General features: G+C 39.1%; 1 protein-coding gene across 2 annotated transcripts in view; it reads left to right on the top strand.

The window, feature by feature from the left end:
• Positions 1 to 336: 336 nt before the first annotated feature.
• Positions 337 to 22,366, top strand: part of PEPD (peptidase D) — a 130,329-nt gene continuing 108,299 nt past the window's right edge. The window contains exons 1-6 of one of the 2 annotated variants that reach the window (XM_030457527.1): positions 337 to 432; positions 4,239 to 4,422; positions 5,736 to 5,863; positions 17,548 to 17,611; positions 19,602 to 19,649; positions 21,310 to 21,371. In XM_030457527.1, coding sequence (XP_030313387.1) covers positions 416 to 432; positions 4,239 to 4,422; positions 5,736 to 5,863; positions 17,548 to 17,611; positions 19,602 to 19,649; positions 21,310 to 21,371 — 503 coding nt within the window. In that variant the 5' untranslated portion in view covers positions 337 to 415. The remainder of the gene's footprint in view (positions 433 to 4,238; positions 4,423 to 5,735; positions 5,864 to 17,547; positions 17,612 to 19,601; positions 19,650 to 21,309; positions 21,372 to 22,366) is intronic. The other variant, XM_030457528.1, reaches the window with a different exon arrangement.

The following is a 22,366-nucleotide window of genomic DNA, read 5'->3' as shown; positions in this document are numbered from 1 at the left end:
AATTGTTTGCGCCACCATTTATGTAGGGGAGCTCTGTGGTAGAAGACAACAATCCCTGTAATAAAGGGTTTTCTTTTCATTATACAGCTTTTAGCTTCGGGGAATAATTCTTTCTTGTACACGAAGCTAACGCACGAGCAGATGCTCCCAAACCCACCTCCCCAGTTCCGGATGCACCCTCGGGTGACAGTGACCAAGTCCCGGCCCTCACTGGGGCCTTTCCCCTGCCAGATCGATGTCCGAAAGCCTGAGGAGAGGAGCAGCCTCTGGGACGGCAGTTCCCTGTCAGTGCCGATGGGACACCCGGGCTGCAGCACCTGACCCGCTCCCCTCAGGGGCCGCGGGCGGGAGGTGCCGCTCGCCCCGCCCCGGCCCTGCCGCCCGTCACGTGAGAGAGCGGGGCCAGCCAGGAAACATGGCCGCGACGGCGGGGTAAGCATCGCTCCCGGCCCGGGCTGCGCCTCAGCTTGGCTCCCCCCTTCCTCCTCATCCACCTTCTTCCCGGGGGCGCCACGCAGCTGCGGCCCGGCCCTCGCGGAGGGGCCCGGGTGGGTCGGGGATGCCGGGGGCCGGCGGGTGTTCCAAGCCGGCCGGGGAGGGCCGTCTGTGGCCCTGCAGCCTTCAGGGGAGGCCGGGCTGGGGAGATGGTTCTGTGTGGGGAGGCGGGAACTCTGGTGGCGGTCCCGTCAGGGCGGGTCGGCCGTCCCCCCCCTCTCCCCCAGATCCCTGGGTCAGGCTTTCGGTTGCGTGAGGTTTGGGAAATCACCGCCTTGATAAGGTGGCTTTGGATGGCGTAGTGCGAGGTGCTTCCCACATTTTGTAGGTAACTTCACCCATTCCTTCCAGTGCTTTAGGAAGGTGCTATTAAAAATATAGCAAAATGAGGAGAGAAGTTAGTTGCCAAAAAAAGAGGTGACGCTGGGGCCTGGTTCTGACTCTTTCGTCTTTGGGTGGAGGTGGAGGCTGCTCCTCTCTGAGGTCCTCTCCTGGCCCGGGTCTGTCCTGTGTGGGTACCGGGCTGGGTCGGGCTGGGGACATGGAATGGGGCTGGGCCTACAAGTTGTTATTTGCAAATAGCACTGAGCTCACCGTGAAGAGAACATCAACTTTACACCTTAAACAGCGGTAGTTGCTTTTATTCTTTCCCTTCTTTTCCTTATTTGTCTGTGCTGCTGCTTGTATAGGCCTCTTGTGCTTCATTTATTAGATGTGGAAACAGCATTAAAAACTGGCTGGACTTAGGGCTGACGTTTAAGACTCTTGCTCAAAACAAACATGTAAATGAGGCCCAGACAGATAAAGTAGTTTCAGTGGTTTCTCATCTTCTTTGAAATCTGAAGGCTGGCTGTGTGATCGCATTACAACAGGAATGGCAATCCTATGTATTTTCTTCAGAAAAAAAACACAAGAAAACCAAAACAGAAGTACAAAAGGTTAACTGAAAAATTGTGGGAAAACCAGAAGTAAAATAGGATTTGTGGTTACTGGAGTGTTCTGGTGTTTCAATCAAAACAAATCCAAAATGTTAGATGGATCACAGAGTGATAAAATGTCAGGTTTCTGAAAACATAGAGCTTGAAATAAGCATTGAAAATCAATGGTTCCAGGCAAAAGAAAAATATCATTTAAATAAACAGATGTAGTTTAGTGTTTCTAGCTACATTTCACCTCCAATATAATAAAATAAAAAAACTCTTATGTTGGCTTGGGCCTAAGTGATCATGAACACTGCTTGTGACAGCCAGCAGGGAAACCTTACCAGACTGAGCAATGGCTGAGTTGAGGGAGCCTGGGGGAAATAGGGAAGCTGAGCTTCACTTGTCCTGTCCTGGTCTTGCAAGTAGCCATTCCTTACACTGACTAATGCTTATTTGCAGAAGCTTGTATAGCTTCAGAGAGGTGTGTGCCTCAAAGCAGTGCTTGCGTTAATACATTTCATTATCAAATGCATAACGCTCATGTAGAGTTTTGAGTTTGTGGCTGGAGATGGCAGAGTCCTTGGATTAGCAGAAGAAAACAGACCTTGAAAGACCAGCCAATGTGTTGCACTAATTAAATTCTGGTACTTGTGCATCTTGTGTGATACGAACTGAGACATGAGAGATCATGGACCAAAACTGAAAGCTTGTAATTTGTGGTAGTATTGTTATGTGGCAAATAGTGGAGTGTTTTGTGCTGATTATTCTGTAGCTGCATATGTGTTTGCAGGATTGATACCCACGTGAGGCAGTTATGTACATGTACTTCAAGTGGCATAGGAATTACTTCTTACATTTGGAACTGAAAAAGTGCTAAATAGTAGTCATGGCACAGACGGTGTAGTCACCGTGGTTTTGTAACACATGGGCTAGAAGGAATATGGAAAACAGACCATGCCAGTCATAACCTACTTACCTGCTATGTCTTTCTTAGTAACCAAGTAATGGTCACACCGAAGTGATGGTTACACAGCCAGCCCTCTGTTAGAGACTTTTCTTGTGCTCTTGACTACTGTGAGAATGAGATGGGTGCCCTGGTGACTGAGGTTACAAAGAAGGCAGTTACTGAATGCCTTCTGATTTAAAACTTCCAGTATCTTTTGTTAGGATTGTATGAACTTGTTTCATTCTTCCTACAGGCTAGACTACCCCAACAAAAGCTTGTGCTGTGCTTCCAACTATGCTGTTGTACTGCAATAGGTAGTCTGCAGCTCTTGTGATAATGAAAGCTATCAGATGTGTGTGTGAAGTAGTAAAAATAAACACATTTGGGTTTTGTGCACCATCAGCTGAACTCCAAGGCACATAATTTGAAAATTGGATTAGAAAGAGCAGTCTTTCACCTTCTGAAATTACTTACACTTTTATAGCAAGTAGTTATAAACAAGTGAGATAGAATATTTTACTAGCTTTTTTATGCTGTGTCTGCAGTAAGAAATTATAGGGTTTACATTTCTGATGCTGATAAAGTCTTTCAGGAGGTTAGTTTAGGCAGCTATAAATCAAAGGTTAGCTTTCAGATTGCCCATGAAAACTATATAATAATTAAGATGTGGAGCTCTGCTTCTCTGAGGTTAAGTCCCTTGGTGATTCATTTCTTGTCATCCTAACTGAGTAACAATTTAAGTGCACCTTTCTGTCATCTCCTCTAGAAGCATATCTAATAGAAAATGAATATCCAGCCAGTCTGTCTTCAGTAAGCTGAAAAAAGCTGAGGTGGACTTAAATTATAGGATTTTATTAATGGAAGAGTATTCATCTGCAATACTGAAGCTCCAAAACACAGATTTGCTATATTAAACATTAAAAAAAACCCAAGTGCCTTTAGATTCTTCTCTACTCATCTGATTAAAAAAAAAAACAACAAAAAACAACCAACCCTACAACAAGCTACTGTGCTTCTACTGTTAAAGTTCCAAAAAGTGCGGGTATGGACCTATAACAAATGTGAATGAATCAGGGATATATTATTGTAATATTTAAAACACTTTAAATTACTTAATAAGCAGTTTATTTAAGAGGGTGCTTTTTACTTTGAAACTGTTACCTAGTTGTGACTCTGATGAATACAATCTTTCAGAAACTTTCTGGACTGTCTCAGCATGTTTGTGCTGCCTTAGGGACAGGTGGTGATGTATAGCAAGAGGTCAGGGGTACCTGGGACATGCTTCTGTGGTGGTCATGTATATGGGTTTAGTCACTTACTGAAGCCAGTTGCAAGAATAAGCATAAAAGGAATTTGCAGATGCTGTATGAGCATGGGAAATGTGTCCTGTGTCTGCTGTCATTTTTTCTGTCCCGTCGCTGTTTCAGCTACTGAAGTCCCAGAAGGACTCACTGAAGTTTGCCAGACTTAATTTAATCTTCCACTTCTGTTTTCAGTTATTCAGAACTCATTTTCTTCTATTCTGTTTTGCCTTTGACCCAGGCTGTTGTTGCTTTCTGCATGTACTTTCTGTGTTGCTTTACCTAAAGCACTGTAACAGGTGCCATGCTGTGGGCCATGGCTGCAGCCAGCCCTGTCTCCTGTTGCCACTTTTTTTCCTTTGGTGCTCGTATGAGTGATGCTTGATCATCACTCTGGAGCAATGTTTTTATACAGCATCTCTTTCCCTTGAGTGATTATTATCTTATTTGCAGAGTTCTATCTGTAAAGTCCTTTTCTGGTTTAGCCTGAAGTAAAACACCGTGTGTGTCTGAATCATGCTAACCACTGTCTATGTCTTCCGTTAATTGTCAATTTAAAAACATCTTTTCTAGACCCTCCTTTTGGCTTGGAAACGAGACCTTGAAAGTGCCCATAGCACTTTTTGCCTTGAATAGAAAACGACTGTGTGATCGCCTGAGACAGAATAAAGATGTCCAGAAGAATTCAGTTGTCCTGCTGCAGGGTGGAGAAGAAACCCAGAGATACTGTACTGATACTGGTATTGTGTTCCGACAGGTAAGAGCTGAATCAAAACTTCAAATCAAATTAAGAAATTCTTCTCAATTGCATGAATTTTAAATTCTTTTAAATTATTGTCCTTTTATCACGTGTGCATATTGCCTTGCTTCACTTAGATAAATTGGCTTCTTTATAACATTGCCTCTTCAGTTTAGAGTTACTCTCTCTTTCAGTGCTTTAGTATGCAGGTTCATTATCTGGTTTAAAGGGCCAAAACCTGTTCAGGCATAGCCCCTGTTTTCTATTAAAGTTTAATGTAATATTACAGACAGAGTGGAATATTTCTTAGGTTTTTTTCAGGCTTGTCTGTGACCCAAAAAATAACCTTCTTTCTGTAGTGAGACATGTTACAGTGGACCTAAACTGAATTGATTTGTAGAAAAGTGTATTTCAAGCTTTTATAAACAGGATATTCCACAAAACAGGATGTATCATAGAATGTACAAGTGTCCCTTCAAATTAGACTCTTCCCTAAGTACTCATGTGTTCTTCTGTCACAAATAGGATTTAACTTGTTAATGTCATGCCAATTGTAATCTTAGTCTTCAGGGAAGCTGGCATAACAGAACTCGATTAATGTATACTCTATTCTTTACATGGCTGCTACAGTATTTTGTTTTGTGAATTTTATTGAGTTGGTTTATGTTATGAAAAAACCCAATAAATTCTAATTTAGATATTAGAATGGCACATACCTTACTGTAGTTAAGTATCTATAATAGATAGCAAATATCTTAATGTACTTACTGCTCTTGTTTTAGAGGAGTTGAACTTTTCATCTTATCAGGGCATATGTCTGATACCAAAACTTACCACCGCATTGGTAGTTGTTCTGTTGTTTGCTTGCTTGTTCTTAAAATAACTTGGCTAAAGGCTGTTTGTAGTGCAGGTTCCTCTTTGGGGGAGGATGGGTCTTCAGCACTGTGCCACTGCAGCCTGATGAATCTGCACTCTGCTTTTGCTTTGTCTAATGTGAATGATGTTTCTTCTTGATACTACATTCCCTAATTCCAAATCGAAATGTATTTTATTGTATGATGTAGGTTTATTGTCATGACTTAACCTGTTTGTTTCTTATGGTAGTTTATTAATCTCTGATCCTTTCCAGTTGCCAATAGAGGGATTTGTATTATTGCAATCTAAAAACAATCAGTCTGAAGAGCTTTAGACCTAAACCGCTTTCCCCCTCTAGCAGAAGAAGAGATCTCTTTCACATACATGGGAGTAGGAATTTTTATGTACTGTAGTGTGTTTTCAGAGCTGGTAGAAGTGAGGGTTTTCTTTTAAGAATATATTTTGTCTCAACCTAGGAATCTTACTTTCACTGGACTTTTGGAGTAACTGAAGCAGGCTGCTTTGGAGCAGTAGATGTTGATACTGGAAGATCCATGCTTTTTGTTCCACAACTCCCTGAAAGCTATGCGGTTTGGATGGGAAAGTAAGACAGAACTTTTAACTGTGTTCCTATGTATCTGAATACTTCATGTAACATAACTGTAGAGCTGGAATGCTATCTCATTTTGATCAGATTTCCTTAAATCATTTGGTGTGAATTGTAGTAATATGTACCTAATGTGATAAGGAATGTGATCAATTGGTATTGATCATGTAGTACCAAATGTTCCACCACAGTTGGTAGATAATACCTTTAGAAATGGAACCCATGGGTCTCACAGCATCCATGAAAGGAGGATGAGCCATGAAGAAAAGCAAAGTCTTGTGTTAAGACAGGACAAGTTAAATAGCAAAGCAGGCTTTTTCAAGTTGCTCTGCCAATTTTCAGCTGCCTTAGCTAATGAAGCTTTATGAGTGGAATTTTAGCCACTTCGGTACTTTTTTTTTTTATACAAATAGACAGATCAGGGAATGTGATTTTAATTTTGTTCTGTGAGTGTGCCATAAACTTACTTCTCCCTATCCACATTGGTAGTAAATATTGCTCAGTGTCACAGCAGTGGATAGATTGATTTGTTTATTCATTTCTTTTCTTGGTCTTAATTGTATTTATACCCCCTAACAAACTGTAATTTTTTTTCTTGTCTATATTGTCTCAGAACATTGGATTACTTCTAATTTAATATTTTGAGATCAGGTTGCTTTGCTTCTAATAGAAGATATCACTTATATTTTAACACTAATTTTCAGAAAAGGAAAACAATCACAACCAATCCCATATGCTGAACTGTGCCAGACCATATGGTAGGGCATGGCTACTGTCTTCTGAGGGAGTTTATATGAATATCGCTGTCTTAGACCTGTCTGGGAACTGAAATTGTTTGTGATAGCAAAAGTATGTGAATACAGCTCTCTGAAATATTTGTCTGAGAGCTGCACCTGTCTAGGAGGGTAGATTCTGTTTAACCCCCACATGTACTCTCTAAAGTCTTTTCTCTAGTGGTGCTTGTTGCCTTGTATAGGCAAAGTGTTTTCCTCCCCCTAAGTTCTCTTCTGCTAGTTCAAATCAGCTGTTCAGCCTATTTGATTTGCTTGTGTAGCAGTGGTTATTGGTTTATTTAAAGAATTACAAGTCTGGTTAAAAGTAGTTTATTGTTGCTGTGTCTTCTTGCAGAGCATAACAAATTGTCTTTACCCTTCCTGAATCGCTGTTTGAACCTTTGTTTTCTCTTCTGTCAGATGTGGTCATGTACTTTTTCTGCTTGTCAGAATGAGAATGGATGAATAACTCATTTGTGAGTCAGTAGCAGTTCTGCTTCATAAGTTGGTTGGCAGGGGGTACTGCACACAGCTAAGGATTGTATTCTTTCCCAGGAGACTCAATTTTTAAGTCAAAATTAGCACTGAAAGAAAAACACAGATAAGTTTGCCTTCCACCCGCTGCTGTTAATCTTTACAGTTTGCCTTGGAAGTCCTTGTTTTTGTGCTTGTGGAAAGCACTATACCTGCTGAAGAAACATCCATTTAACATCAGTGAAGCACAAATCAATTCAATGCCTTTCATGATATTTGCAGGGTTGGTATTCTACAGAAGACTACAGCTGGTCTTCTGGTTCATAGCACAGGGTGCAGTTGCTTTGCCTGGTGTTTATATTTCTTTGCTTTTAAGTCAGATGTGGGAATCTGCTCTGTGATTTCAGGCAAAAATGCATAGATTCTCTTGTAATTAATACAGCAGACTCTAGTATTCCAGTATTCTAGGACTCTATTACTAAATGTATTACTTGATGTACTGTTGTGCTTTCACTTCTGAAGGGCACATATCTGAGTTGTTTTTGAAATGTAACTTAGGCAATGTGAAAATCAAAGGGCTTAACCCTTTTGCCTTGAAGCAGTGCAGAATTGGGGACTCTTTGCTTCTTCAAATAGCAGCCTTAGTTTGGCCAAAACCAATGAAGTGTCTGAGGGCATTTGCTTGGAGATGAGCAGACTATTACTTTACAAAGGAGATCATGAGCACTGTAATTATTTTAGCCTCACCAAATTCACTCGTTTTTGTGAATAGTTTTGCATGCTGAGGTGGTGCCTGGAGACTCTGCAGAGCAGGTGAACATGGAGATGATGAATGCATCAACCTGGTCTGCGGTCTGCAAAGGACCCAGCACTACATAGCACCAGAGTTGAGGGTAACTACCATTTCTTTGAAAATGTTGCTCATCCTGTAGGAGTTCTTGCAAGATGTGTATGCTCTAAAGAGTTGTAGGGATCTAAAGATCTACAGATTTAATTTGGATCACAGACCATGGACATTCTCCAAAAATCCCACATCGTTAAGGTGGCAGTCATAGAATTGTTATGATCATAATTGTAGGGACTGGTGGTCCAGCTCTTGTGTTGGGAAGGGATTGCAACAACATTCTCTGTTTTAAATTACGTGGACATTTCTCCAAATGTTGTTTGGGAAAATCTTTTCAACCAGGAGAACCTCTTTTTCTGTCTCTTGGTCTGTACCTCTGCCCCCAGCCCCACCCCTTGTTTGTGAGCCAGGAGCAGAGAATCTCACACGGTGGCTTGGTGGGTAGGAGACTTTTGAGCTCCTGAAGTATTTTTCCATTTTTACCATTGGAGGAAGAGTTTAAGAAATGAAAGTGGCAATAAAAAAATTGTACAGGCTTTGGTACTGTAACAGTGTTGTAAATGCCCCTCTTTTTCAACATGGTCTTACCTAGTCAAGTTTGTGGTGCAAAGCTGTTATTTTGATTCCTAGGAAGCATTAAGTTGGTATGACTGCATATCTTGCACAGAGACTTCAATTTCACTAATTAATGCTGCACCTGCCGTTTACCTTCTTAATTATAAATGACAGAACTAGTCAGTGTTCTGATTAAAGATATTTTATAAAGTAAAACATACTGTACAGCAGCTGCCTGACGTGGAGCGGATGCCAAAATAACTTAATTGCCTTGCCACATAAAGTGTGTTTTTAATGGAAAACAAAAATATTTAACGCTTTCATGCTCTAACTTTAGAAATACATACTACATGGGACAGAGCAATATTTATGTGCAATTTCCTGTGTTTTCTTTGAAGCCCTGATGGCTGATTGGTAAGTGTAACAACATTAATCTAACGTTGCAGCCAGCATAAGCAACGTTTTTTCCATGAATTTGATGTGGAAGCTCTCTGTGTTTGCAAAGTTAAACCTTGATGTGGCACTTTGGAGCTGTGATAAAGCCCAATGAAATGCTTGGCAAATGTTAATAATTTCTCAGTGACCTAATGAGGAAGCTTTTTAACTTTGCAATAATTTTCTAGGTGGAATACAACCAAAATCAACCATATTTTGGAGATAAAACTTTACTGATTTCAGCAAAGCCAAGAAGGTTTACAGCCTTTGGAAAAAAGTGTAAAAGAATGTACTCGGGGGTTTTGTGTGTTTGGTTTTTTCCCTAATTTTGTAAATAAAGAGCTTTGCAGGCTACTTAGGCTTTTACCTTCTTTTTTCCCTACAGACTACATGTGACCATGAAAATTAGAAGCTAAGAAATCACTTTCTTGTTCTCTTTTTCTTAATAGGGAGTGGTGAAATTTTGTGGCATTTTTATTTTGAATAATTGTGAGTATTAAATTGTGTACATCATGGTATATTTGTCTGACTATGACCTGGTGGCTGAAATGGGTCTATTAATTAGCTTGAAGCTTGGCTACAAGAAGGTGAGGTCTGTAGTAAGACCATTCTAAGCAAGCTGAAATTAGAGACAGCTCTTTGGAAAGGTAGTGGAGTGTGTGCTGTAGGTAGCAAACTTTAAATCACCTTAATTGCTGCTCTGGATATAGATTTTGCAGGAAGGAAGGACACTTTCTGGATGAGTTCTATTCTTGTGGAATATACAGGTCCTCTTCTGCATAGCATGCTCTGGAGCAGTGTGTTCAGATAAGATAATCTGATCTAAATATCTGCCATATCATCCCTTAGTATTTCTTCTTGTAATTTCTTCTCTAAAATGAAATATATTTAGAGTTTTCTTTTTCCATGTCTATCAGTTTGATCTCTTCCTGCCGTTTGTCCCTTCTCCCTACCCACTGAATCTTTATTTTACTATTAAAAAAATAATAAATCAGGTTTTAATCACCTTAGGTTATCATCGTACTTTTTTTGTACCCACTGGCAATCCAATTTATCTGCAAAGTTTGTTACCATACCTGCAAATGCTATCTGTGGATCTCATGACCATCCTCAGTCCTGTTTCTGAATAGCATGTGAACTAATTTCAGTCTTTCTGGTATCCCACTAACAAGACTTGCAGTCCATTGCTTTTTATTCTTTGTGGTGGATGGAGGGCTTCCCAGCCCTTGAAAAGCTCATCTATTTAGCTATTTATTTATTTATTTGTAGTTTCTACCTTGGGGTTTCACATTTTTATTCTGACTAATTTTTTGGTTTCAGGTCTCATCGGATTGTTCCTGTCCAAGCCAATTTGAGTTGATTTTGGACAGTTAAGAGTCTTGAGAGAGATTTTCATCAAATATTTTACTTTTATTCAGATAGGACATCTGTTGCTTTACCCTTCATCAGATCCTTTCAAAACTGTACAACAAAGCTGGTTACTTTTGATGGATGAGAATTACTTGTACAATTCCCTATGCTGCTTATTTTTCATGATCCCAGTTCTTTCCGTACTACAGTGATTTCCATTTCTTCTCTCCCATTCATTTATTATGCTATTTCTCTGTGGATAATAATTACTTTTACAGAATAATTAGTGTCTGGATTGCTCTTGCCACTTCACTGATGATTGTTTTTCTCTAAATAGTGCTGCTCTAATGCTCTGACTCCTTAAATGATCAGTTTAGTCATTGCCCCAGTATTTTCATAGCCCAGAAGCTTGCTGGTCCAGGATTAATGTGTATTGTTTCTATGGTTTTCACTACAGTAATTATTCACTACAGTAATTATTTTTATTATTCTTATAAATCTTTGCTTTCTCTAGCTGCTTACATTTCCTTGTGTTTCTTGTTGAGAATGCCTTAAACAATAATAGCAACTTATATCAGTCCATTGATTTGCAGCCTCTATTAGCATACACCTTGAACTGGATGCTCAAGTTGGTCGTTTAGGTGTTCTTCTTTTTCCTCTCCTCTTTTTCATTTGGGGGTATTGAGAAACAAACCCAGCACTAAGTAAATGTGCTTGACAATGCCACAGCAGAGTTTTTTGGTATCTCCATGTGGCTTCAAACCACAGTATGAAAAAGTTGTCTTGCTTATGCATGTCTCATTCCTGTGGCATGGTAGGGAATGTTGTTAATACCCACCAGGCATTTCTTATTTTATACTTTGTTTAATGTGTTAGCAGGAGCATTGAGTTCAGTGGTATAAACTGATAACATTTTGAAATACCAGAAAATCCAAGTTTTCTTTTGCTCAGGTGTGCCATGTGATTTTCCTCCAATGACTGAACTGCAGCTGAGAGGAAGGTAAAACTGCCCCAAAGGAAATGCCTCTGGGGATTTCCCAGCAGTGCTCTGACCAAGCTCTGCCTTTTGCCTTCTGCTGTGCAGCTGCCTGGTGGGAGTGCAGAGCTCTGCTTCTTGCCTGCCTGGATTTGAGAAGGCTCATCAGTGAAAAACTGCCTACACTGGTGCCTCTACTCTTGTACTTCTAAAATTCCACGTTCTCAGCTCTGCTCTTGATTGTGTTTTATTTAGGTTTTTTTAGGACCTTTTGACCTGTGCTGCATTGGTATACTCAGGAGGAACTCTTTCTCTCAAATGTGTTGTCTCTGTTGAGAGAGGAAAGAACAAACCCAGCTGTTTGTTAAAATAAGATAACAAAAAGTATAATCAATATTAATGCTTTTTAATGCTGAATGTGAGTGAAAGCCAGACATTTTGTGTTTTAGTTGCTGTAAACTTGCTGAGCTCTGGGTGTCAAAATATGTGGCCTTGATGCTAGCCCTGGGGAATGCCAGAAATATCTTTTTCTTTCAGGGGCAACATGGCATGGTAGATCAGGCATTTTTGGGATTGATAGGTTCTGCCTTTTCTTTGTGCCCAATGAGTTGTTGTGGCAAGTTCCATCATGGTTTAATTTTCTTTACAAAATGGTGAGATGAGAATAGTATCATCCCTTTCTTGAAGCTGTCAGGTAATCTTAATGATGCTGTAAACATCATGCTATTACTGATTAATATTGGAGCTGTGGGACATGCTGCACACATTCCAGAGTTTGCTGTAGTGCTTTTATATGTGGGAGATTTCCCTCCTAATATAGGTATTTTTCCAAAGCAAAAGCAGAACGGAATCAGCTATTGGCAGAATCAGTATGTAACTTTCTCAGTAAAGAAGCATGACCTGAGACCAGTGACCCAGAAATTATATAACCTCTCTTAACCATTGTAATTATTTTTGTGCTCTTTTTATGAGAAGAGAACTTTCTAATGAGTATTTGTCAGCAGTCTTATGCTGACAAGAAGTCTTTTAGGGATTTCAGTATATAAACATTTCCTTTGTTGCCGTTTTTTTCTGTACTAGTTAAGAGCCCTTCTCTCCAAGGGAGAATTTTATTTGCAGAGAGAAATAAAGCAAAGGTTACCAATTGCAAATTTCTGAGATTTTTGAGGGTTTTGGGTAGTGCTTGATAGTGTCTCTGAAATGTCTAATTAAAGCACTGCTTCTTAAGTTGGAATTTATTGAAAGCCTAGAGAACGCTCTGTCTTTTGGGAATGCTTGTGGTGGGAATAGCTCAGCAGGAGCAGTGAGGCTACTGTGTATACTGTAGTATACATTAAATAGGTAGTTCAGAGCTTGGCTTTTATTAGGGAGAACTGTGGGAACCTCTTCAGTACTTTATTACTGATTTCTTAACACCTGACTGTGTTGCTCATTTATTCTGCTTCCACATAATCTGTAGGGCTGGGAAGTGCAGTGTCACATACCCAGTGTCCCATGTCCAGTATCGTGCATGCAGACTCAGGCCCTCTGCTAGATGTGGCTTTATTTACAGCTCTGCTTACCTTTTCCAATCAAGTCATCTTTGAGTCTTCATTTTCAGTTCAGTTTCTTTTAATTCTGTTTTTTCTCAAAATCCACGTTACTCTGGACTGTCTTAAAAGGAGCAACTGGATCAAGTTACTTTTTATGTGTATGCAGTTACTTATGTCTTTCAAAATACAAAACAAATCTAGAGAATGCTGTCTGTGTTATCAGTAAGTCCATTAGTACTGTTTGTTTAAGATCTAACTTGATGCCTTTTAATATTCTGATTTGAGATAGTGAAATTGCTTTGGATATATAGGTGGTTGTAATTTTTTTTTTTTTTTGGACAAAGTCAGGAACATCAGCTGGTATCTTGTAAAGCCTCCTGTGTTGTTGTCCTAGCAGTTTTTGACACCCTCTTATTTGGTTAGTGCTTTGCCATCTGTTAACTTGATGTTGTAATGAAGAGGGAGTTTATTGGTGAAGCTCTGACAGCAGTAGAAGTTGCTTTTGTATCCCTTTTCCTCCTTCAGCTCTGCATGCTTTGCTGATGTATTTCTATTCATCTGCTTTAAGTTTTGCAAAGTTTCTTAGTCTTTGCGTGCAGTCTCACTGAAACTTACTCTGCTTTAAGATCATTTTTGCAAGGCCTGAGAAATGAGTTTTTGACTATGTAGAACTTCCGTGGCTGAAAACTATGGGTGTCCAATTTAGTCCTTGCACATGTGTTTTCCCTCATGTAAGTGAAGAACAGTGCAATGTAACTCCAGCACTGACTTGCTGGCAGTGACTGTGTGCATGCTGCAGTGCCCCGTACAGGCACAGTGTGCATCCTAATGCAGGCGTTTACTTTCCTTAGTAGAAACCATTTAGTCAAGACACAGTGAATTTGCCATAAAGTGGTGGTTTATATCTGTTATCTGAATGTGAAAGTTAGGATGGAACAGAGGAATCAATGCTGTTACATCCCCATAAAGCAGAAGGCTTTACTGTGAAGTTTTGCAAGTTTTATCTTTTCTGTCTCACTGTATCACGAGTCTTCCTCTTTTGATTTTGTGATATAAACTTGGAAAATTTTTCTTGCATTTTAGGCAATAATACTTGTAGAACCTTTTAAGAGAGTACTGTACCCTGAACATTATTTTATAAAAATGATTTTGTTATTAATAGTGTCTTTGATATTTCCCTATTCTGTTATTGTTCCAGCTAGGTTAATTCTTACTTTTGATTACTCCTTTTAAGAACATCCCTTTCTGGTAACTGCCAGGAGCTGTGGATCTGAAAGCATGGCTGGGGTTATAAAACTATAGGGAAAGGATATTGAGCCTTTGTAGAGCTGAAGTGTGTTTTTCTCTGTAGTTTTTTGCAGATTTATGTTGCCAGCTAATCTAAAAATTGTTGCACATTCTTCCCTCCCCTTCAAAAGCCTGTAAATATTAGGCCATTGCTTCTGTTAACATCTGCTTACGAAAGTTTGGAGTTTTTTGATAGATAAGGAGAGACATGATTCAATAATATCTGGGATCACATATTTCACTTGGATAATCCTTCTAATTAATATATGACTTGCTGTGGGGTTTTCTGTGTGTAGTCTCTGCAGTGATTAATCAGAATTTTGGAACTGGCAGCCCATAGCAGCATTACAAAAGAGAAAGCTGAACCTAAGAATTGTTACCAATTAACTAATTCCACCTGTCTGATAGTCGTTTGGAGAGGGAAGTACTCCTCATCTCTGTGAGTTGGGAAAGATCATAACTCAGTGTAACTGATTTTGGTGATGCCAGTGAGCATTCTATGGAAGGTAATGGTTTCCTGTGACAGTGAGGGTCAGTGTTTTGCATTTAAATTGGATAAAAATGAATACTGAACCCTGTATCTGCTAAGGAACTCTGCGTTGGTATTTTTTTACAGTAAATACAATGTTGGTGTGTGCAATGTTATTTCGTACATCCCTCCCCAAACCGGGGAAAAAATGAAGAGACTGGAGAGACTATGGAAAGGTCACAATGAAGATCATCTTTGCTCCTCTTTCCTCCTGGGCTTTTGTTATGCCTTTCCTACTGGTTTTCTGTATGTGACAGCACAGAATTTTTCAGCCCTAGCATAGACTTCCATGTGGACTTTTTCCTTCCACTGGTACAGTTCTGCAGTGGGGTGGATCTCTGCACAAGTATTCCCAGTGGAAGAAGTGACTTTATCACTAAAGCATCACGGCTCCTGTGGGAAAGGTATGGGATGGTGGTCTGTGGGAAGTGTATGTGAACCATCTAGTCAGAGGTGCTAAATGGCTGAAAGAAGGAAGTGAGGCAGAGCCTTGAGTGCTTCAGAGAGAGCTGAGAAGTCTGGCTCTCTACCTTGCGCCTGAAGTGTTGCTGATTTCTGAGCGAGGTAGCAAGGACAAGACAAGCAAGGAGGTGCACATCTGGGAAATGTGGCAGCTTGTCATTAGGTGTGATGGAGTTGAAAGTAGCTGGAAGATGACCTAGTTTGATAACAGAGAGAGAGGACAGAGCATTGTGGGAAACTGCTGTTTTCTTTTTCTCATAGTAGAGAAAAAATCCTCAACCTTGAAGGAATGATGAACTACTTTTGTTCCTCAAAAGAGTGATAGTGTACGTAAGGGATGTTGGAGGGATTACAGCTGGAAGGCAATCAATAATGAATTAATATTAGCCATAATCAAAGAATTAAATTAGCAGCAGTGTCCTGAAGACCACGAAATTAAAGGAGGCAACTAACAAAAAACCCAACAAAAAACCCCAACCAACCAACAAACAAAAAAGAATCTGAAAAACAGCTTTTGAAAAGACAGAAGTTTTCTTAGTGATATGTTGGAAAAATTAGACTTACTGGCATGAAGTGAAGTGAATAAAGCCCAGCACATTTGTGGGCATACTTTAAAGAAATACTTATTTTACAAAAAACAGTTACTTTTATTCAAACAATGCAGCTAATTGTAAGTGGTGCTTTGGAGGTATTGCTGTGAAGAGCATATATTACCATAAACTACCATGGGCCATAAATGAGCTGGTTTTACAGCTGGGATTCTTCTGATACCAGATGAGTTGGTTGAAACTGTAAAACAGAATAAAAATGGGAACTGCTAAATCTATTCATGATGTTTCTAGAATATTAAAGTTCCTTCAGTGTGTGAGGAATGAAGGAGCAGAAAAAGAGATGCCTATAGGAGAAACTGAGTATGCAAAAGTTGGAGGTAAGGGAACTATAAAATCAGGGTATAGAAAGATAAGAGGCTGTAGTTATTTTTTAATCGTATGGGAAATTATCCAGGGAGAGAAGATAAATGATAACTGCTTGGAAATCTCCAGCAGTGATGGGAAGAATCTACAGAGCACTGCAAAAGGGAACATAAGATATTTTTGTTACTTTTGAGTAGTATTTTCACAGATAAATAAATGGAAAAAACCCAACAACCATGATTTACTTCTTGAGACCACCATAAATGTTTTCATGTTCTATTCATGTTTTGGCCAAGTACTGTTTGGAGCATACAGGAATGTAAAATGAAAAATGAGTGCACAAGGTGGAAAAAATTAGGTAATTCAGTGCTCTAGCCACCTGGTACTGCAGGCAGCTACAGCAAATGCCTTTGTTATGGAGCACCTCTGAAAGATGCTGAGCTGTTTGTCTCACCACTTCTGCTGTTCCTCACACTCGGGGTTATAAATGTGCTTTGGTCTCCAGCCTGATTTATTCTTTCCCAAACTGTTCTTGTGCTCCTGTGTGTGCATAGGTCCAGCTTTCCTACAGTCTCTTGGGAAGCAGGAGATCAGCACAGGATCTTTCTCTGGTTCTTCCAACTGTGTTTTTTTGTCTTGTTTTCTTTACTTCATGGAAGGATGTGAGCTGGGTGGGTTTTTTTCTTTTTTACTTTTGAGACTACATTTTCAGAATTACACTGGTGATACTCAGTTTCAGGGAGATAGAGATTGTAATCAGAGACTCAGATCTCATGAATAACTGGCTGCTACTGTTCAGGCATGAGCAATGGTACAGCCACTGGTATGGGGTCGGTGAGGGAGCCCTGGACCACAGATCCATAACAGCATCTGCCCCAACTGACTGCAAGCAAATCTTTCACAGGACTCTGACGTTCTTGCATTTAGAAAAAAAAAAGTCTCTGGTTGGGTATTGTGAGAAAACAGCAGAAATTATTTAGTTTTGGACATGGACATGTAAAGTTGAACACCCTGATGTGTTAAAGGAGTGGATCTCTGGTGTACTGAGGAATAGAGGTATCAGAGACCTTGTCTTAGAAGCCATCAGCCAGCTTGTGCTCACTTCAGAGGGGTTATTGGGGTAGAAAAGGAATATTTTGTTCATTCTTTGAATATAACAAAAAACCAAACTGGTTCTTTGCTATTTCTGTGTCTTTCCAATGTCTGATAAGTTGGAAAGTCCTATACAAACAGCACGGCAAAAATCCTTAGAAGAACTGTGTTGTGTAGAGTGAGTGAATGGGGAAGAAAATACCTTTAATTCATGAGAAGACAATGAAATTTAAGTATTAAGCATGGACTGGAATAAAGCATGCTGATTTTTGTAACTGTGGCAACTTTTCAGTGCAATTCCCTATTTTGAGAAATGGAGTTAGGGATAAGATTATTAAAAAATTCCTCATACCTGGTTCTGTTGTTTTGATGGTAGAGGACATTATTTCTTTTTCTGTGGCCTTAATAAATATAACAATAAAGCCAAACACAATTTTTTCTTTTCTTGTTTTCCAAAGGATTCATCCCCCTGAATTCTTCAAGAAGAAATATGCTGTGGATGAAGTCCATTATGTGACTGAGGTGAGTTCTCTGTGTTTCTGAGTATTTTTCTATGAATACAAAATCACTATGTGACAATGATTTTGCTTAATTTTAGTCATCTACTTACTGGATGTCTCCTAACTTGGTAGGACTCTTTCAACCCCCAGTTACTGCAAAGTGTCCTACATTCTTATAAAGCTCTTGTAACTTTTTTTTTTCCCTATTAAAAAAAAAAAAAGGAAAAAAGGGATGCTGTTTTGAACTGAAAACTTAAGATCTTAATCCAATGACAGTCTCATAGACGTGTTCTGTGCATCATGAGAGCTGTCAGTCTGTGTCTTTATCCAATAGAAACATGTTGCTAAATACATTTTTGCACTGTCTTTGAGATTTGAGGAGGCAGCTTTCAGGGAGGTTGCATGTCCTATCTGTCTTGAGACCCTACATTTATTTTATGGCTTCAAAGAGCTGTGAGGAAAGATTGTCTGCTTTACTCCTAGCTTCTGTTGAATCATTCTAATATTTGGATAAGCAAATATATTCATATTTTTAAATGCAAGTGTGACTTGCTTAGTTAGGTTTCTCATTTCACTTCTGAACAGATGTTTGCATACTTATGCACTGCCTAGTTATCATTTCTGATAGGGTAAGGGCAGGATTCCTGCCCTGCCAAGCTCTGTTGGTGATACATGTTGAGAGCAGCTGGAAAAGGAGGACTCTGATGCTTCTTTCCCTGCAGAGTGCTAACTCTGACTCACTAGACCAAAAATTTTGCTATCATCAGCTACGAGGATGTTTCATTTCATTTTCATTAAGAGTTCAGCTATGAAGTGAATTTTAATCCTATATTTCAGTAGCTGGAAGCGGAGGAAGCTGTGGAGAGGTTTTTTTTGAGGTGTCTGAGTTGGACTTGGGTAGAATGCAGGTGCTTCAATACTCATCTGTCAGACATTGAAAATTACAAGTGGGAAATACATGGTTTGTTTTGGGTCACTTTCCATCAGCTAATGCCTTTATTGCAGTTCTATTCTCTGCTTCTTACTGCTTAAAAAACTTACTGGTATGAAGAAGAGCTCTTTATGTGGACCATGAAAGTGTCCCAAGATTCAGGCTGTTTTCCACCCAGGCTACATGGATGAAAGAGATAAGCTGTTGAAATTTGCAACTAAACTGTTCAGCTTTCAAAGGTCCTGTTTATAACTTCTGTTGGATTTGTCAAGGATTTGTTTTATACCATCTGATTTACAAGATAGTTTTTATGACAACAAACGACCACCCTGTGAGAATGTGTAATCCTGGTATTTCATGGGGAGAGAAAAGAAATAATTAATGTGGAACTGATATTTTTATATCTCACTGTCATGTGCTTTGTTTTGTTAATATTAGTAGCAGGCTGATAAAATGGTTTAAAGTTGTTAGACCTGTGCTCCATGGAATTACATTGTCTGTTCTTTTCCAAGGAATGTGTGATTCAGTGCCACCTTCCTGCATCTGCTCTGAAGGCCCAGTTCTCTACAAGCCCAACGATTCTGTTCGCAGTTTGGAAATGTTTGAAAGATACTGAAAGATCCTAATTAAGTATTAGTCAGTAAATGGTGGCCTAGTGAGAATAACAGTAAACATTAATTTCTAAGTATTTACCACCTTGTAACACAATAATATAAATGCACATGTGGCTTATATGCAGCAGTGTGTTGAGGATACAAAGTATTCTGTTATTCCTGATTTCTGTGTGACATTACAGCTGTTTGGGTAATATTTAAGGTTAATAGTAGACTTAAGATCATAGTTGTTATTTATGATGTGTTTAAAGGACATCAACTTAAGCACTGTGTTTCTATCTAAATATTTTGTGATTTACTGACTTGTTGCCAGTATCAGGTAATACTACAATATCTGAAAGATACCAGCAGAGCATTTTTTTTCCCTACTGCTCTCTTTGTGTACAGCAAATTTGATAAAATTGATATCACTGTGATTATAAGGAAGAAAAAAAGAAAAATAATAGCAATCTAAAACTTCTTTTTAGATATCCAGTGTCTTGGCTTTGAAGAAACCTGATGTTCTTCTTACTTTGGTGAGTTATTTTATTCCAAACAGTAACTACCCACTTTCTTTGATAGGAGATCAGTTTATTTGGTCTTTCTTTGCACTGCCATTCCTTATCTTTCCCTCCTCATTTCTGCCATATTTGAAGCTACCTGTGTATAGTTATTTAGTCTTCTGGCTCCTCCGTGACCTCAGATTTGTAACCTTTGGCCTTCCAGTCTATATTTCCTATGCCAAAAGCTACACATGGTTTCTAGTGAAACATGACAAGCCTACCTGATGTCCATCGTGATGTCTGTCCTCCAGCCAATGTGCAATGGTTACAGACTCCATTTTTCTCTTCTGCTCTGGTCTTGTCATGAGCATGTTCAGGCCTTTCTTTGGGGATCCCACAAAGATTCAGGGAATTCTTTTTCTGCGTTGGTTGGATTGGTAAGAAAAACTTCTGGAAGGAGTGTTATCACATGCCTGACAAGTATTTTGAATGGTGCTTGCTTATTTCGCTGGAAGAAGGTTGAATGGATGTAAAGCTTTTGAGTTTCTTCTTCTTATCAGCTGTCTCACAGCTTCTTCCCTTGACAAATGTTTTGTTAAAACCTCTCACTATTAAGAGTGTCTGATTTCTTGTCTCCAATATGTATAAAAAATGATTTGCTGACTTGGAGCTTTCTCTTACAGCAAACGCACTGGCAGTTCCTGATTTTTTTTTTTCCCAAGACAGTTGCCAGACAGAAGTCTTACAAGACATCCCTCCTTAAGCATAGGCATCTGTGGCATGAGATCTTTTTTCTTTTATCCATTGAGAACAGAGGCTTAAAGTAGCTTTCAATCTTTCTTGCACTTGTATACACATAAACACAAATATCCCCCTTGCCTGCCTATAAAAGATGGCCCTATTTTTTTTTTCATGTTCAAGAGAAATGAGTGGGAAAGGGGATATGTGACCATTCTTCCTGCTCGTTCTGCACTTCAAGTTGTTGATGAGTTGTTACTCTTGTGAGCATGTCATTGTAATAGAGATTTTTCACCTAATTCCTGGCTGAGAGGATGAGACTGTGTTGCTTTTACATTCCTCACAGTGCCTTGAAAAAGTCTACAGAAAAGGAAAAACACTTCTCTTTCTGGTGGCTGAATGAAAACTTGGTCCTCTCCTCATGTGGTCTCAGATCCAAAACTGTAACACTGCTCTGCAGGGTTTCTCGGGCACACGTCAAAGTATTCATCTGCTGTGTAGCAGCCAAAATACTCTTGCTTATGCTGCTTGCTTGAATGAAAAGCTGTAGGGGATCAGCATGCAAATTTAAATAGTAAGCATTGCCAAGGCAGCGTATAATAATTTATTTTTAAATGAGATTACTTCAGAAGAAACCTTGCCCATTTTTAATTCCCTTGCCCTTTATTATTAAATAAGTCTCCTAGCTCCCTCTTAAGACATAAGGGAATCAGAAACCAAAGCTTGTCATTTTCCTATGCAGCACATCCTAACTTGAGTTCTGCAGTGTTCTCTTATGGTTATGTTGGTCTACGTTTTACTTAACAGTCTGGGTTTTTTTATGTATAGTGATTCAAGTAAACTTATGTATAAATTTTCCTAAAGACATGCTGCAATCAGGTTCTGCCCACAATTTGAATTCTGAATACTTGTGTTTGGCTCAGAATCATGGTTCTTTCACTCTTTTCCCTCCCAGCGTGGTGTTAATACTGATAGTGGAAATGTCTCCAAAGAAGCTTCGTTTGAAGGAATCAGCCAGTAAGTGACGAGGCTCTTTTATACACTGATTGTTGCATGATTATATTGAATTCATTTTATATTTCACATTAAGTAATTTTTTTTTCCCCAATGCCTGGGTGCTGAACGGCACATCAAGTGTATTGACATTTCTTTGGAAAGAAAGTCTCTGACATGTTTCTAATGACTTGAAATGCAATGGTGTGGGTTGGGTTTTTTTGTTTTGGTTTGTTTGTTTGTTTTTAATCTCCTTTGCATCTAAAAGGTCACCTACTGTTTCTTTTTTTTTCTGTCTTTGCTTTAGGTATCTAAAACCAAATAGACATATCCCATTACCTTGATTTCCACTTTTGAAATGGAAATATTTGTTTTTCAGATTTCAGAAAAATGGGTCTTTAAGAGCAGCTTCTTTCTCTTAGTGACTTCCTTGTATAGTACTAAGGTAGATCTTAAGGATTCACAATCTTCTGAAAAGATGTCACATGACATGAAAAAGAAAAGATCAGCTTTCTACTTAGATTTGATCTTTAGGAGTCCCTTCATATGCTGTCTGTTTATGAAGTTTGGCTAATAGTGGGGTGAAAATGTCCTCTTGTGTGCAGTGGTTTGGAGAAGCAGTAAATAAAAATACCTGGTCTGGCATGTGAGGATGATGGCCTTCATTTTGAATGAAATACAACTGTCTGTTTTGCTATGATATCCTAAAATGAGATCATTTTCCATTTTAGCTGGAGTGTATGGCAAAAAAGAAACAAAACCTCCCATTAAAAAACCAGATAAAATAAACATACTGAGATGTTGATTAAATGGCCTTTTTTTTTCAATCCTTGACTTGCAGTCATCCCACTGAATTTTTCTCCATCCACCTCTACTGACAGCATATTAATTATGCAGTGATGATCATAATGCACAGAATTTACTTTAAGTCTGGGCAGTCAGTTCTGTAGTCTAAGAGCATGCTTTATGCGGGGGTGAATTTTTTCTCTGTGTTGTGTGAACTGAAACCTTCAATCTGA

Source organism: Calypte anna, chromosome 11 (genome assembly GCF_003957555.1).
Source record: "Calypte anna isolate BGI_N300 chromosome 11, bCalAnn1_v1.p, whole genome shotgun sequence".
NCBI lineage: Eukaryota > Metazoa > Chordata > Aves > Apodiformes > Trochilidae > Calypte > Calypte anna.
Note: the sequence above shows the minus strand (reverse complement) of the source record. Positions and strands in the feature narration are given on the sequence as shown.